At 45.1% G+C, this 14,569-nt stretch overlaps 1 protein-coding gene across 1 annotated transcript in view; it reads right to left on the bottom strand.

Annotated features, from left to right (window-relative positions):
* The window catches only part of ctc1 (CTS telomere maintenance complex component 1), an 86,070-nt gene extending 72,158 nt beyond the window's left edge, over positions 1-13,912 (bottom strand). The window contains 2 exon segments of the mRNA XM_079669577.1: positions 8,391-8,478; positions 13,735-13,912. Of these exon segments, the coding sequence (XP_079525703.1) occupies positions 8,391-8,478; positions 13,735-13,785 (139 nt within the window). The 5' untranslated portion in view covers positions 13,786-13,912.
* Between the last annotated feature and the right edge of the window lie 657 nt (positions 13,913-14,569).

A 14,569-nucleotide genomic window follows, 5' to 3' on the forward strand; every position in this document is an offset into this window, starting at 1 on the left:
CTGCTACACAACACACACTCAGCTGGTACACACCTGCTACACAACACACACTCAGCTGGTACACACCTGCAACACAACACACACTCAGCTGGTACACACCTGCTACACAACACACACTCAGCTGGTACACACCTGCAACACAACACACAGCTGGTACACACCTGCTACACAACACACACTCAGCTGGTACACACTTGCAACACAACACACACTCAGCTGGTACACACCTGCTACACAACACACACTCAGCTGGTACACACCTCCAACACAACACACAGCTGGTACACACCTGCTACACAACACACACTCAGCTGGTACACACCTGCAACACAACACACACTCAGCTGGTACACACAGCACAACACACACTCAGCTGGTACACACCTGCAACACAACACACACACAGCTGGTACACACCTGCAACACAACACACAGCTGGTACACACCTGCTACACAACACACACACTCAGCTGGTACACACCTGCAACACAACACACACTCAGCTGGTACACACCTGCTACACAACACACACTCAGCTGGTACACACCTGCAACACAACACACAGCTGGTACACACCTGCTACACAACACACACTCAGCTGGTACACACCTGCAACACAACACACACTCAGCTGGTACACACAGCACAACACACACTCAGCTGGTACACACCTGCAACACAACACACACACAGCTGGTACACACCTGCAACACAACACACAGCTGGTACACACCTGCTACACAACACACAAACTCAGCTGGTACACACCTGCAACACAACACACACTCAGCTGGTACACACCTGCTACACAACACACACTCAGCTGGTACACACCTGCTACACAACACACACTCAGCTGGTACACACCTGCAACACAACACACACTCAGCTGGTACACACCTGCAACACAACACACAGCTGGTACACACCTGCAACACAACACACAGCTGGTACACACCTGCTACACAACACACACTCAGCTGGTACACACCTGCTACACAACACACAGCTGGTACACACCTGCTACACAACACACACACACAGCTGGTACACACCTGCTACACAACACACACTCAGCTGGTACACACCTGCTACACAACACACACTCAGCTGGTACTCACCTGCTACACAACACACACTCAGCTGGTAAACACCTGCTACACAACACACACTCAGCTGGTACACACCTGCAACACAACACACACTCAGCTGGTACACACCTGCTACACAACACACACTCAGCTGGTACACACCTGCAACACAACACAGAGCTGGTACACAGCTGGTACACAACACACACTCAGCTGGTACACACCTGCAACACAACACACACTCAGCTGGTACACACCTGCTACACAACACACACACAGCTGGTACACACCTGCAACACAACACACAGCTGGTACACACCTGCTACACAACACACACTCAGCTGGTACACACCTGCAACACAACACACACTCAGCTGGTACACACCTGCTACACAACACACACTCAGCTGGTACACACCTGCAACACAACACACAGCTGGTACACACCTGCTACACAACACACACTCAGCTGGTACACACCTGCAACACAACACACACACAGCTGGTACACACCTGCAACACAACACACAGCTGGTACACACCTGCTACACAACACACACACTCAGTTGGTACACACCTGCAACACAACACACACTCAGCTGGTACACACCTGCTACACAACACACACTCAGCTGGTACACACCTGCTACACAACACACACTCAGCTGGTACACACCTGCAACACAACACACACTCAGCTGGTACACACCTGCTACACAACACACACTCAGCTGGTACACACCTGCTACACAACATACACACTCAGCTGGTACACACCTGCAACACAACACACACTCAGCTGGTACACACCTGCTACACAACATACAGCTGGTACACACCTGCAACACAACAGCTGGTACACACCTGCTACACAACACACAGCTGGTACACACCTGCTACACAACACACACTCAGCTGGTACACACCTGCTACACAACACACACACTCAGCTAGTACACACCTGCAACACAACACACAGCTGGTACACACCTGCAACACAACACACAGCTGGTACACACCTGCTACACAACACACAGCTGGTACACACCTGCAACACAACACACAGCTGGTACACACCTGCTACACAACACACACTCAGCTGGTAAACACCTGCAACACAACACACAGCTGGTACACACCTGCAACACAACACACACACAGCTGGTACACACCTGCTACACAACACACACTCAGCTGGTACACACCTGCAACACAACACACACTCAGCTGGTACACACCTGGTACACACCTGCAACACAACACACACTCAGCTGGTACACACCTGCTACACAACACACACTCAGCTGGTACACACCTGCTAGACAACACACACTCAGCTGGTACACACCTGCTACACAACACACACTCAGCTGGTACACACCTGCTACACAACACACACTCAGCTGGTACACACCTGCAACACAACACACACTCAGCTGGTACACACCTGCTACACAACACACACTCAGCTGGTACACACCTGCAACACAACACACAGCTGGTACACACCTGCTACACAACACACACTCAGCTGGTACACACTTGCAACACAACACACACTCAGCTGGTACACACCTGCTACACAACACACACTCAGCTGGTACACACCTCCAACACAACACACAGCTGGTACACACCTGCTACACAACACACACTCAGCTGGTACACACCTGCAACACAACACACACTCAGCTGGTACACACAGCACAACACACACTCAGCTGGTACACACCTGCAACACAACACACACACAGCTGGTACACACCTGCAACACAACACACAGCTGGTACACACCTGCTACACAACACACACACGCAGCTGGTACACACCTGCAACACAACACACACTCAGCTGGTACACACCTGCTACACAACACACACTCAGCTGGTACACACCTGCTACACAACACACACTCAGCTGGTACACACCTGCTACACAACACACACTCAGCTGGTACACACCTGCAACACAACACACAGCTGGTACACACCTGCAACACAACACACAGCTGGTACACACCTGCTACACAACACACACTCAGCTGGTACACACCTGCTACACAACACACAGCTGGTACACACCTGCTACACAACACACACACACAGCTGGTACACACCTGCTACACAACACACACTCAGCTGGTACACACCTGCTACACAACACACACTCAGCTGGTACACACCTGCTACACAACACACACTCAGCTGGTACACAACACAACACACAGCTGGTACACACCTGCTACACAACACAAACACACAGCTGGTACACACCTGCTACACAACACACACTCAGCTGGTACACACCTGCTACACAACACACACTCAGCTGGTACTCACCTGCTACACAACACACACTCAGCTGGTACACACCTGCTACACAACACACACTCAGCTGGTACACACCTGCAACACAACACACACTCAGCTGGTACACACCTGCTACACAACACACACTCAGCTGGTACACACCTGCAACACAACACACAGCTGGTACACACCTGCTACACAACACACACTCAGCTGGTACACACCTGCAACACAACACACACTCAGCTGGTACACACCTGCTACACAACACACACACAGCTGGTACACACCTGCAACACAACACACAGCTGGTACACACCTGCTACACAACACACACTCAGCTGGTACACACCTGCAACACAACACACACTCAGCTGGTACACACCTGCTACACAACACACACTCAGCTGGTACACACCTGCAACACAACACACAGCTGGTACACACCTGCTACACAACACACACTCAGCTGGTACACACCTGCAACACAACACACACTCAGCTGGTACACACCTGCTACACAACACACACTCAGCTGGTACACACCTGCAACACAACACACACTCAGCTGGTACACACCTGCAACACAACACACACTCAGCTGGTAAACACCTGCTACACAACACACACTCAGCTGGTACACACCTGCAACACAACACACACTCAGCTGGTACACACCTGCTACACAACACACAGCTGGTACACACCTGCTACACAACACACACTCAGCTGGTACACACCTGCTACACAACACACAGCTGGTACACACCTGCAACACAACACACACTCAGCTGGTACACACCTGCAACACAACACACAGCTGGTACACACCTGCAACACAACACACAGCTGGTACACACCTGCAACACAACACACAGCTGGTACACACCTGCTACACAACACACAGCTGGTACACACCTGCTACACAACACACACTCAGCTGGTACACACCTGCAACACAACACACACTCAGCTGGTACACACCTGCTACACAACACACAGCTGGTACACACCTGCTACACAACACACAGCTGGTACACACCTGCTACACAACACACACTCAGCTGGTACACACCTGCAACACAACACACACTCAGCTGGTACACACCTGCTACACAACACACACTCAGCTGGTACACACCTGCAACACAACACACACTCAGCTGGTACACACCTGCAACACAACACACACTCAGCTGGTACACACCTGCTACACAACACACACTCAGCTGGTACACACCTGCAACACAACACACACAAAGCTGGTACACACCTGCTACACAACACACACTCAGCTGGTACACACTTGCTACGCAACACACACTCAGCTGGTACACACCTGCTACACAACACACAGCTGGTACACACCTGCTACACAACACACACACAGCTGGTACACACCTGCTACACAACACACACACAGCTGGTACACACCTGCTACACAACACACACACAGCTCTCCTTGGCCCTATCTCATTTCTCTAACCCCCCTCCTCGACTCCCCTCCTCGACTCCTATCCTCGTGTCTTAGTCCCGCCCACAGGAGATGCGAGCGGAGGAGCCGAGGAGGGGAACCGAGGAGAGAGGAGTCAAGGAGGGGAACCGAGGAGTAGAGATGTCCCGATCCGATCACGTGATCGGGGATCGGAGCCGATCACGCGATTTTCAAAAGATCGGAATCGGGAGAAAAAAATCGGGGATCGGGATTTTTTTTTTTTTTTTTAAATACTTTTTTTTAAATGTTGTATTCAATGTTACAAAACAAAAAGGACCATGTTCAAGTCTTAAAGTCATCCTGAGGCCTTAGTTTTGGTTTCAAATGACAGAACATCATGTATGTGTTGCTTCTTTGGGGCTTGTTTTCATAGACCTGGTTATTTCTCTCAAATCTGGCAACAAAGTGGGCGCAGTGTCTAATTGTAGCAGTAAGCTAAGGAGTACTGATAAGCTTTATTTTGTTTTGATCCAATGCTGCACAACTGAACTGATCCAATGCTGCTGTGAAAGAAAGAAGCTCTATCCATGTTTGATAGAATATCCAATTTAAATAAAAAAATAACCTTAAGGGACAACTTGAATGCTTTTTTTTCTCTTAATGCATTGCATAAACATCGGATCGGAAAAAATCGGTATCGGCAAATTGTCAAAATCAAATGATCGGAATCGGATCGGGAGCAAAAAAAGGTGATCGGGACATCCCTACTGAGGAGAGAGGAGGGGAAGCAGCAGCGAACCGCTTCAACCGTGTATTTTGGTGTATTCACGGCATTCATTTAGTTATTCTACAGTATTGTTGTTTTATAATTATTTGTTAATGTAACCCAGTTTGTGTTCTTTGAAATTGAAAAGGATATCGCATTGTGTTTGTTACTTTCGTTGCAGTTGTATATGTCTTAAGTGTAATTTGGCTTGGCTTCCTATTTATGGACATGCTTTTATTTTGAAGGAGAGGTAGCGCAGTTGACAGGAAGTTGTTGTTGCTATAGAAACAATGTGACGGAGATTAACGGAGAAAAGTAATATCTACATATAAAGACGGAGAAAGTAAACGATATGGTTTATGGTTAAGTGTTAGCAACTCCCGAAGAGGAGCTCTTACGTTGATATTGGAGATTTTAATACATTCAATTTGAAAAAAACGGGGGAAAAACAAACAAAACTAATATCCGAATAACGAAATTGAAACCCGAATAATACTCCAACGAACGAATATTCAGATATTTGGGTACAGCCCTAATACACACACACACACACACACACACACACACACACACACACACACACACACACACACACACACACACACACACACACACACACACACACACACACACACACACACACACACACACACACACACACACACACACACACACACACACACACACACACACACACACACACACACACACACACACATATATATAGTGGGGCAAAAAAGTATTTAGTCAGCCACCAATTGTGCAAGTTCTCCCACTTAAAAAGATGAGAGGCCTGTAATGTTCATCCTAGGTATACCTCAACTATGAGAGACAGAATGGGGGAAAGAATCCAGGAAATCACATTGTCTGATTTTTAAAGAATTTATTTGCAAATGATGGTGGAAAATAAGTTTTTGGTCACCTACAAACAAACAAGATTTCTGTCTCTCACAGACCTGTAACTTCTTCTTTCAGAGCCTCCTCTGTCCTCCACTTGTTAACTGTATTAATGGCACCTGTTTGAACTCGTTATCAGTATAAAAGACACCTGTCCACAACCTCAAACAGTCACACTCCAAACTCCACTATGGCCAAGACCAAAGAGCTGTCAAAGGACACCAGAAACTAAATGGTAGACCTGCACCAAGCTGGGAAGACTGAATCTGCAATAGGTAAGCAGCTTGGTGAAGAAATCAACTGTGGGAGCAATTATTAGAAAATGGAAGACATACAAGACCACTGATAATCTCCCTCCATCTGGGGCTCCACGCAAGATCTCACCCCGTGGGGTCAAAATGAGAAACAAGAACGGTGAGCAAAGATCCCAGAACCACACGGGGGGACCTAGTCAATGACCTGCAGAGAGCTGGGACCAAAGGAACAAAGGCTACCATCAGTAACACACTACGCCGCCAGGGACTCAAATCCTGCAGTGCCAGATGTGTCCCCCTGCTTAAGCCAGTACATGTCCAGGCCCGTCTGAAGTTTGTTAGAGAGCCTTTAGATGATCCAGAAGAGGATTGGGAGAATGTCATATGGTCAGATGAAACCAAAATATAACTTTTTGGTAAAAACTCAACTAGACTTGTTTGGAGGAGAAAGAATGCTGAGTTGCATCCAAAGAACACCTACTGTGAAACATGGGGGGGGAAACATCATGCTTTGGGGCTGTTGTTCTGCAAAGGGACCAGGACCACTGATCCGTGTAAAGGAAAGAATGAATGGGGCCATGTATCGTGAGATTTTGAGTGACAACCTCCTTCCATCAGCAAGGGCATTGAAGATGAAACGTGGCTGGGTCTTTCAGCATGACAATGATCCCAAACACACCGCCCGGGCAACGAAGGAGTGGCTTCGTAAGAAGCATTTCAAGGTCCTGGAGTGGGCTAGCCAGTCTCCAGATCTCACCCCCATAGAAAATCTTTGGAGGGAGTTGAAAGTCCGTGTTGCCCAGCGACAGCCCCAAAACATCACTGCTCTAGAGGAGATCTGCATGGAAGAATGGGCCTAAATACCAGCAACAGTGTGAAAACCTTGTGAAGACTGACAGAAAACATTTGACCTCTGTCATTGCCAACAAAGGGTATATAACAAAGTATTGAGATGAACTTTTGTTATTGACCAAATACTTATTTTCCACCATCATTTGCAAATAAAGTCTTTAAAAATCAGACAATGTGATTTCCTGGATTCTTTCCCTCATTTTGTCTCTCATAGTTGAGGTATACCTAGGATGAACATTACAGGCCTCTCATCTTTTTAAGTGGGAGAACTTGCACAATTGCTGGCTGACTAAATACTTTTTTGCCCCACTGTATATATACACACATATATATGTATATATTTATATAAATATATACAATTTCAGAATCAAACCAGTATGAGAGCACTCTCATAATAACGTAACACTATCAGAGACTGGATATAGAGCCTCCTCGACGCTCGGTGCTCGGTGACATGTCATTAGTTAGACGCTTTTATCCAAAGCGACTTACATACTCAATACTGTGGGCAATCCCCACAGGAGCACTTTGGGGAGAAGTGTCTCAGGGACACAACCACATGCTGACTGCATTGGGACTCGAACTTGCTACCCCCTGATTCAAAGTCCAGCACACTAACTACTGAGCCACAGCCTCCCATGAAATGAGATGTCCTTCAACATGGCGCGCTGAAATTCATTTCACTACCGGAGGACCGAGGAGCCGAGGAGGGGAAATCCCATAAATGAGATACGGCCCATGTTGTTTCCACATGTATTCACGGGCTCAGCTGATTGGCTGCCTGACCTGTCAGTGAGGTGTCATCAGCAGGAGGGGCGGGGCCAGAGAGGTGATCTGAGACAAAGCTGAACATCTGCTGCAGCCACAGAGACTCCTGCAGAGAGGAGGAGACAACTTGCTTTTATTAGTATTATTATTAAAGTATTAACACTACAACTGGAGCTGTGTTGTTGTGGTTGTTGTTGTTGTTGTTGTTATTTAGCCATACCACTAGTCACAACACAAACTGTCCTCACAGTCAGATATATCTTTAAAGTTAGAGGTCAAGTAACTAAGTACATTTAGAGGTACTTCAAGTGTTCTGCTACTTTGTACCAGATCTGAGTACTTCTACTTTTAATACAAGACCTGAGTACTTCTACTTTTACTACAAGACCTGAGTACTTCTACTTTTACTACAAGACCTGAGTACTTCTACTTTAACTACAAGACCTGAGTACTTCTACTTTTACTACAAGACCTGAGTACTTCTACTACAAGACCTGAGTACTTCTACAACAAGATCTGAGTACTTCAACTTTAACTACAAGACCTGAGTACTTCAAATTTTACTACAAGACCTAAGTACTTCTACTTTTACTACAAGATCTGAGTACTTCTACTTGTACTACAAGACCTGAGTACTTCTACTTTTACTACAAGACCTGAGTACTTCTACTTTTACTCCAAGACCTGAGTACTTCTACTTTTACTACAAGACCTGAGTACTTCTACTTTTACTACAAGATCTGAGTACTTGTACTTTAACTCAAGTACAATAACTTTTATAATGTGTAATACGTTATATTGGTGATATTAAGTTGTATAAGTGGTATTTATATACCCTATATGCAGAGTAAAGTATAGTGATACAGTGATATTAGATATACGCAGTAGTCGAGTTGAGGGGGGAGGGGGGGGGATGGCATCCCCCTTAGGTATTAAAATGGTCAAAACCATCCCCCTTATGAAACGGCCATCCCCCCTTCCCATCCCCTGTTATTTGATCAATTAATGTGGAAATATTGCCAATGTTTAATTTTCAACATTCTACATTTTATATGTGCACGTCACGTGCCCCTCGTCCACATTATTTTAGCCGCTAAAATACTGTTGACGAGGGGCTCGTGCACATATCACGATCACGAAATTGATGTCAAGTCAGTCAGCGTCAACGATAGCAGCGCAGCCTGTGCAAGCATCATGGCCAGTAAGCGACAAGGACAGCTTGACCTGAGGGACTACTTCGGCTTTAAGAGGACAAAAAGTACCACTGAAGGTAAGTCAAGAATACTTTTGATATGTCACCAAATGTGTAATCTCTGGACAGAGGCGATAACAACAGAGTTATAGTTTGGGAGCTTACGTTTTTTTTCTTGTTAACTAGCCTAACGCCAGGCAGCTAGTACTAGCTGCTATAGTAACCAACGTCAGGTTAGACCTTTCTTATATTCACAAAGTTAATGTCAGATTTGATTTCTTTTTCACATGGAATATCTCGCAGGGTTTCCCACAGCTCTTTACTGCTTAGGCGACCGTATAAGCAACACACTTAACTAGCCTAGACATGTTCAGTCGGGGAAAAAAATTAAATGTAATTTAGGATGAGGCAGAGCAAGCTAGTGTACAAGCAGAGACGACAGGGGCAGAAGAATACAGAGAAGAACAGGTGTCGTTGACGGTTCCTGAAACAGCCGGTGAAGTTCAGTTAAGGATGGTAGATAGTCCAAGTTTGGGATTCTTCAGTATGAAAACTGGTTCCGAAAGAACCCATTTGAATTAAGGTTCCTGGAGGATCTTTAGGCTGATTTTGTGTATCAATTCGATGATCATGTATCCACTAGTGATTTAAGCACTTTGTTTGATAAGCTTTCCATTCATTTTAGTGAGATCATATAATATAAATTAAGTGTGAAAATTGCACCTTTAGTCACTGTGAGCGACCAAAATGTATTACTTAAAAAGCTTTAAATGTGATGCATGCCTCCGAATCGTGTGATAGCGGCTTCTGGTGGTTGAATGTCATCGCTCTTATTTTATATGAAAAAAAAACACAACTTGACAGTAGGCCTACTTCACTGTCTGCTCATTCTAACAAAACCATAATGCCGTTGTTTTCTTCATATAGAGGATAATCATGGCGAGGAAGCAGGAAGGAGAGCAGAGGAGACTAGAGCTGGATTAGGAACAGGTTTGATATTTCTAAATAGACACTTTTCTTTTTCGAAGAGGGGGAAATGTAGCTAATCCTACCAAGGGGGGGTTTTAACAGATTTTATGTTTTTGTGGTAGAAAAAAGAAGAGAGGAGGAGGCAGAAGCAGAGGAGCCTAGAGCTGCAGAAGGAACAGGTTTGATAATTCTAAATAGACACTTTTCTTTTTCGAAGAGGGGAAATGTATCTTACCAAGTGGGGTTTTAACATAGATTTTATGTTTTTGTGGTAGAAAAAAGAAGAGAGGAGGAGGCAGAAGCAGGGCGAGATAGTGTCGATGATTCTGACCAAAATAACCAGGGAGATAATGAGCAAGATATCCCTGAATGCTGGACATCTACCAAGTTCAGGGAGAAAAAAAAGTATTATCCATGGCTAATATGTCAAAGCAAAAAACTTGGCTGCCTAACCTGCCAGAAAATGAAAGTGGTTGGGCCAAGTACAGGTGGGAGCAGCCAGTTGCATATTGCTGAGGAGTGGTCCAACGTTAAGGTTACAGCCTATGGTACAAACCGAGCAGCACAGCTGCAGTCTCTTCGTAAGAAAATACACAAGCATAAAATGTCAGACTATCACCAAGCAGCTGAGAAAACCATGGAAAAAGCAAAAGAAAAGACATTGGAAACATTGACTTCTGAAATGCAAAGGGATCACTTCTTAACTACTGATAGGGTATTTCGTACAGTTTACAAGATTGTGAAATCTGGAAGGCCTTTCACAGATCTACCGTCCGATATTGATCTGCAAGTCTTGAATGGACTAGACATGGGAAGAACTTTACATTCAGACTATTCCTGTGCAACAATCAGCCAACACATAGCAAATGAAATGCGAAAGAGAGTAGTTGGAAAGGTCCTTCAAAGTGGAACAAAACTTTCTGTTATGATAGATGAAGCTACAACTGACAGTAAAAAATCAGTATTGATCATTTATATTAGAGCGAGCTTAGGGATGAGTGAAGAGCCCCTAACATTCTTCTTGGATCTAGTTGAGCTTTCTGCTACCAATGCAGGTGAAATCTATCAAGCTCTAATGAAAAATCTGTCACATCATGGCTTCTCTGAAGCTATTCTGAGTGAACGCTTTGTTTGCTTTGCATCAGATGGAGCTTCTGTAATGCTTGGAAGTAAAGCAGGTGTTGCAACCAAAATCGTAGAAAAGTTTCCAAACGTAATGGTGTGGCACTGCATGAACCACCGTCTTGAGCTGAGTGTTGGAGATGCTGTTGAAGAAACTGTAGGGATGAATGACTTCCAGTTTTTCTTTGACAAAGTGTACAGTCTCTATCATGCATCGGCCAAAAACCGCCGTGAGCTCACTGAATGTTGTGAGGAACTTGCTTTACAGTGTCTGAACATAGGGAGAATTCTCAGCACTAGATGGGTGGCATCCAGTTACAGGACCATTAAAGCTGTATGGCAGCAGTACCCTGCAATCCACAAGCACTTTTCCAATGCCTCAGTTGATCCTAAAAGAAGTTCAACAGAGAAATGCATGTTCAGTGGTTTAATAGATCGCCTTTCTAATGTCACCTTTGTGCACAAAGTATGATGTATGTATGATGCTTTAGAAGAGTTGTCTGAATTCTCTCTCTCTCTTCAAGACAGAAACATGACGCTCCCCAAGGCTGTAGCAATACTCAGTCGGCAGGTCCGTGTGTTGAAGTCCATGGCAGAGCAGCCTGGACCAGCGGCAGAAGTGGCTCAGACTGCAATCGGTTTGAAGCTATTCAAAGGGGTGCCACTAACAAATAATTTAAGACACAGCAGAGAAATAAACCACCAACATTTTTTTCATGCTTTGGCTGCTAAAATTGAGACAAGAATGGGATCACTGCCTGGAAAACAGAGAAGCAAAGAAGAGTACCAGAGCTTTCTTGACAATGTCAAAGTGCTGCAGCCATCAAACTGGCCAGATGTGTGTGGTGTTCGTTATGCCGAAAAGGAAATACAGGAACTCTGCTCCTTTTTCAAGCTTGATGATGGCAGACAAATTCAGTGAGGAATGAGGGAATATGTTGATATGGTGAAACTCAAAACTGTTGATGAAATGACACCACAAGCACCAGAAGAGCTAAAACCCCTCCTTCAAGCAGTGAACACACTGGTCATCTCCACAGCTGAGTGTGAGCGTGGGTTCAGTCAGATGAACATTTTAACCACAACTAGAAGCACGCTTGAGGTAAAAAGTATGTCAGCCTTGCTTTTCATCAAGTGTGTTGGCCCTCCACTACAAATGTTCAAACCAGAAGTTTATGTCAAGTCTTGGCTTCAAAGTCATAGCTTGGCTAATGATCTGAGAGCAAGAGCCCGGAAAGTTGTCATTAAAAAACATGATTATGAAACTCTTTGGAAGATCCTATGAGATACTACAGTATAGGGGAGAATTGGGTTGGTAGCCATTGAATAAAACTGTTTATTTGTATTTGTATATCATATTATATGTATTATTTTCAGATTTTGTAAATAGTATATTTGTTTAATCCATGTTCTTGCACTTGAATTAAAATGGACTTGACTAGAGAGGATTCATGTTCAATGTTTTGTGAAGTTTTGTTTCAACATTTAATGGATGAATTCCCAGTAGATTTATAGGTATTGTGAGTGTGAAGTTGAAGTTGAAGTTGCACTTGCACCCAGTGGGAAAATGTGTCCTCTGCATTTACCCTAACTATGTAGGAGCAGTGGTAGCCATGGGACCAACTCTAATTCTGAGGTGCCTTGGTCAAGATCAATGACAGGAGTATCTGACACGTAATATATCCATAGCATGCAAGTTGTTTTACAGTAATAGAATATAATAATTATCTTTGTGCTTAAACACTAATCAAAAGGGTACAACGTTGGTCTCCCACCAAATGCGCTGTCATCAGATCAAATTAAGGGCCCTTAAGGCAGTCAGCACCAAACATATATCCAGTCTACTCAACTACCCTGAATTGCAGGTTAGTTTTTGTTTTTAATCTCCGGGGGGGGGGGGGGGCATGCAGATCCACCATCCCCCCTGGCTTTTTTTTACAACTTGACCACTGGATATACGTGATATAGTGAGATATAGTGATATAGTGATATAGTGATATTGTGATATTACAGATAGTGATATAGTGAAATAGTGATATTACAGAAAGTGATATAGTGATATTACAGAAAGTGACTCACGGCCTCTCCGGAGGGCTGGAACTGATCCAGGAACAGCTGCAGGGACTCCATCGGATCCTCACTACCGCTCTTATTACCGAATCATCAACAAACAAACAACAACAGCACAACGTGCCGCTCTGATGTAAACAAACCGATTCTCGCTCAGCTCACTTCCGGGTCCGCTACGGAGTCCTGCGAGGCTCAGAGCGCGAAGGTAAATACACTAGGGCCCTTTCTCATTTATCTAACTCCCCTCCTCGACTACCCTCCTCAATTCCTATCCTCGATACTTAGTCCCGCCCACAGGAGATGCGAGCGGAGGAGCCGAGGAGGGGAACCGAGGAGAGAGGAGGGGAAGCAGCAGGCGGTTAGAGAAATGAGAACTCCTCTCCTCTGAGCGGTCATTTTAAAGAGACGTCCATTAATGATGACAGGAGGCACAGCAGCCCTCTGTCTGATGGACAGATGTGTTCATGACCACTTAGATATTTACTTTGATTCATTCACAGTGCGGTATAATGAGACAATAACAGGCCACAGATGCGGGGACACACACACACACACACACACACACACACACACACACACACACAAACACACACACGTATATCTTTATATAAATATATACAATTTCAGAATCAAACAGAGCACTCGCATAATAACGTAATACTATCAGAGACTGGATATATCCCCCCCCCCCCTCTCCCCTCTCTGGTCGCTACAATGAGGAAAATAAATTACGGGCCAGAAGTTTTATTGACACGCTCGGTCCTCAGTCCTCGAAGTGCATTTAGAGAAATGAGATGTCCTTCAACATGGCGCGCTGAAATTCATTTCCGGGTCACTACCGGAG

The sequence above is a fragment of the Notothenia rossii genome, assembly GCF_949606895.1.
Source record: "Notothenia rossii genome assembly, chromosome: 3".
In the NCBI taxonomy this organism is placed as follows: Eukaryota; Metazoa; Chordata; class Actinopteri; order Perciformes; family Nototheniidae; genus Notothenia; species Notothenia rossii.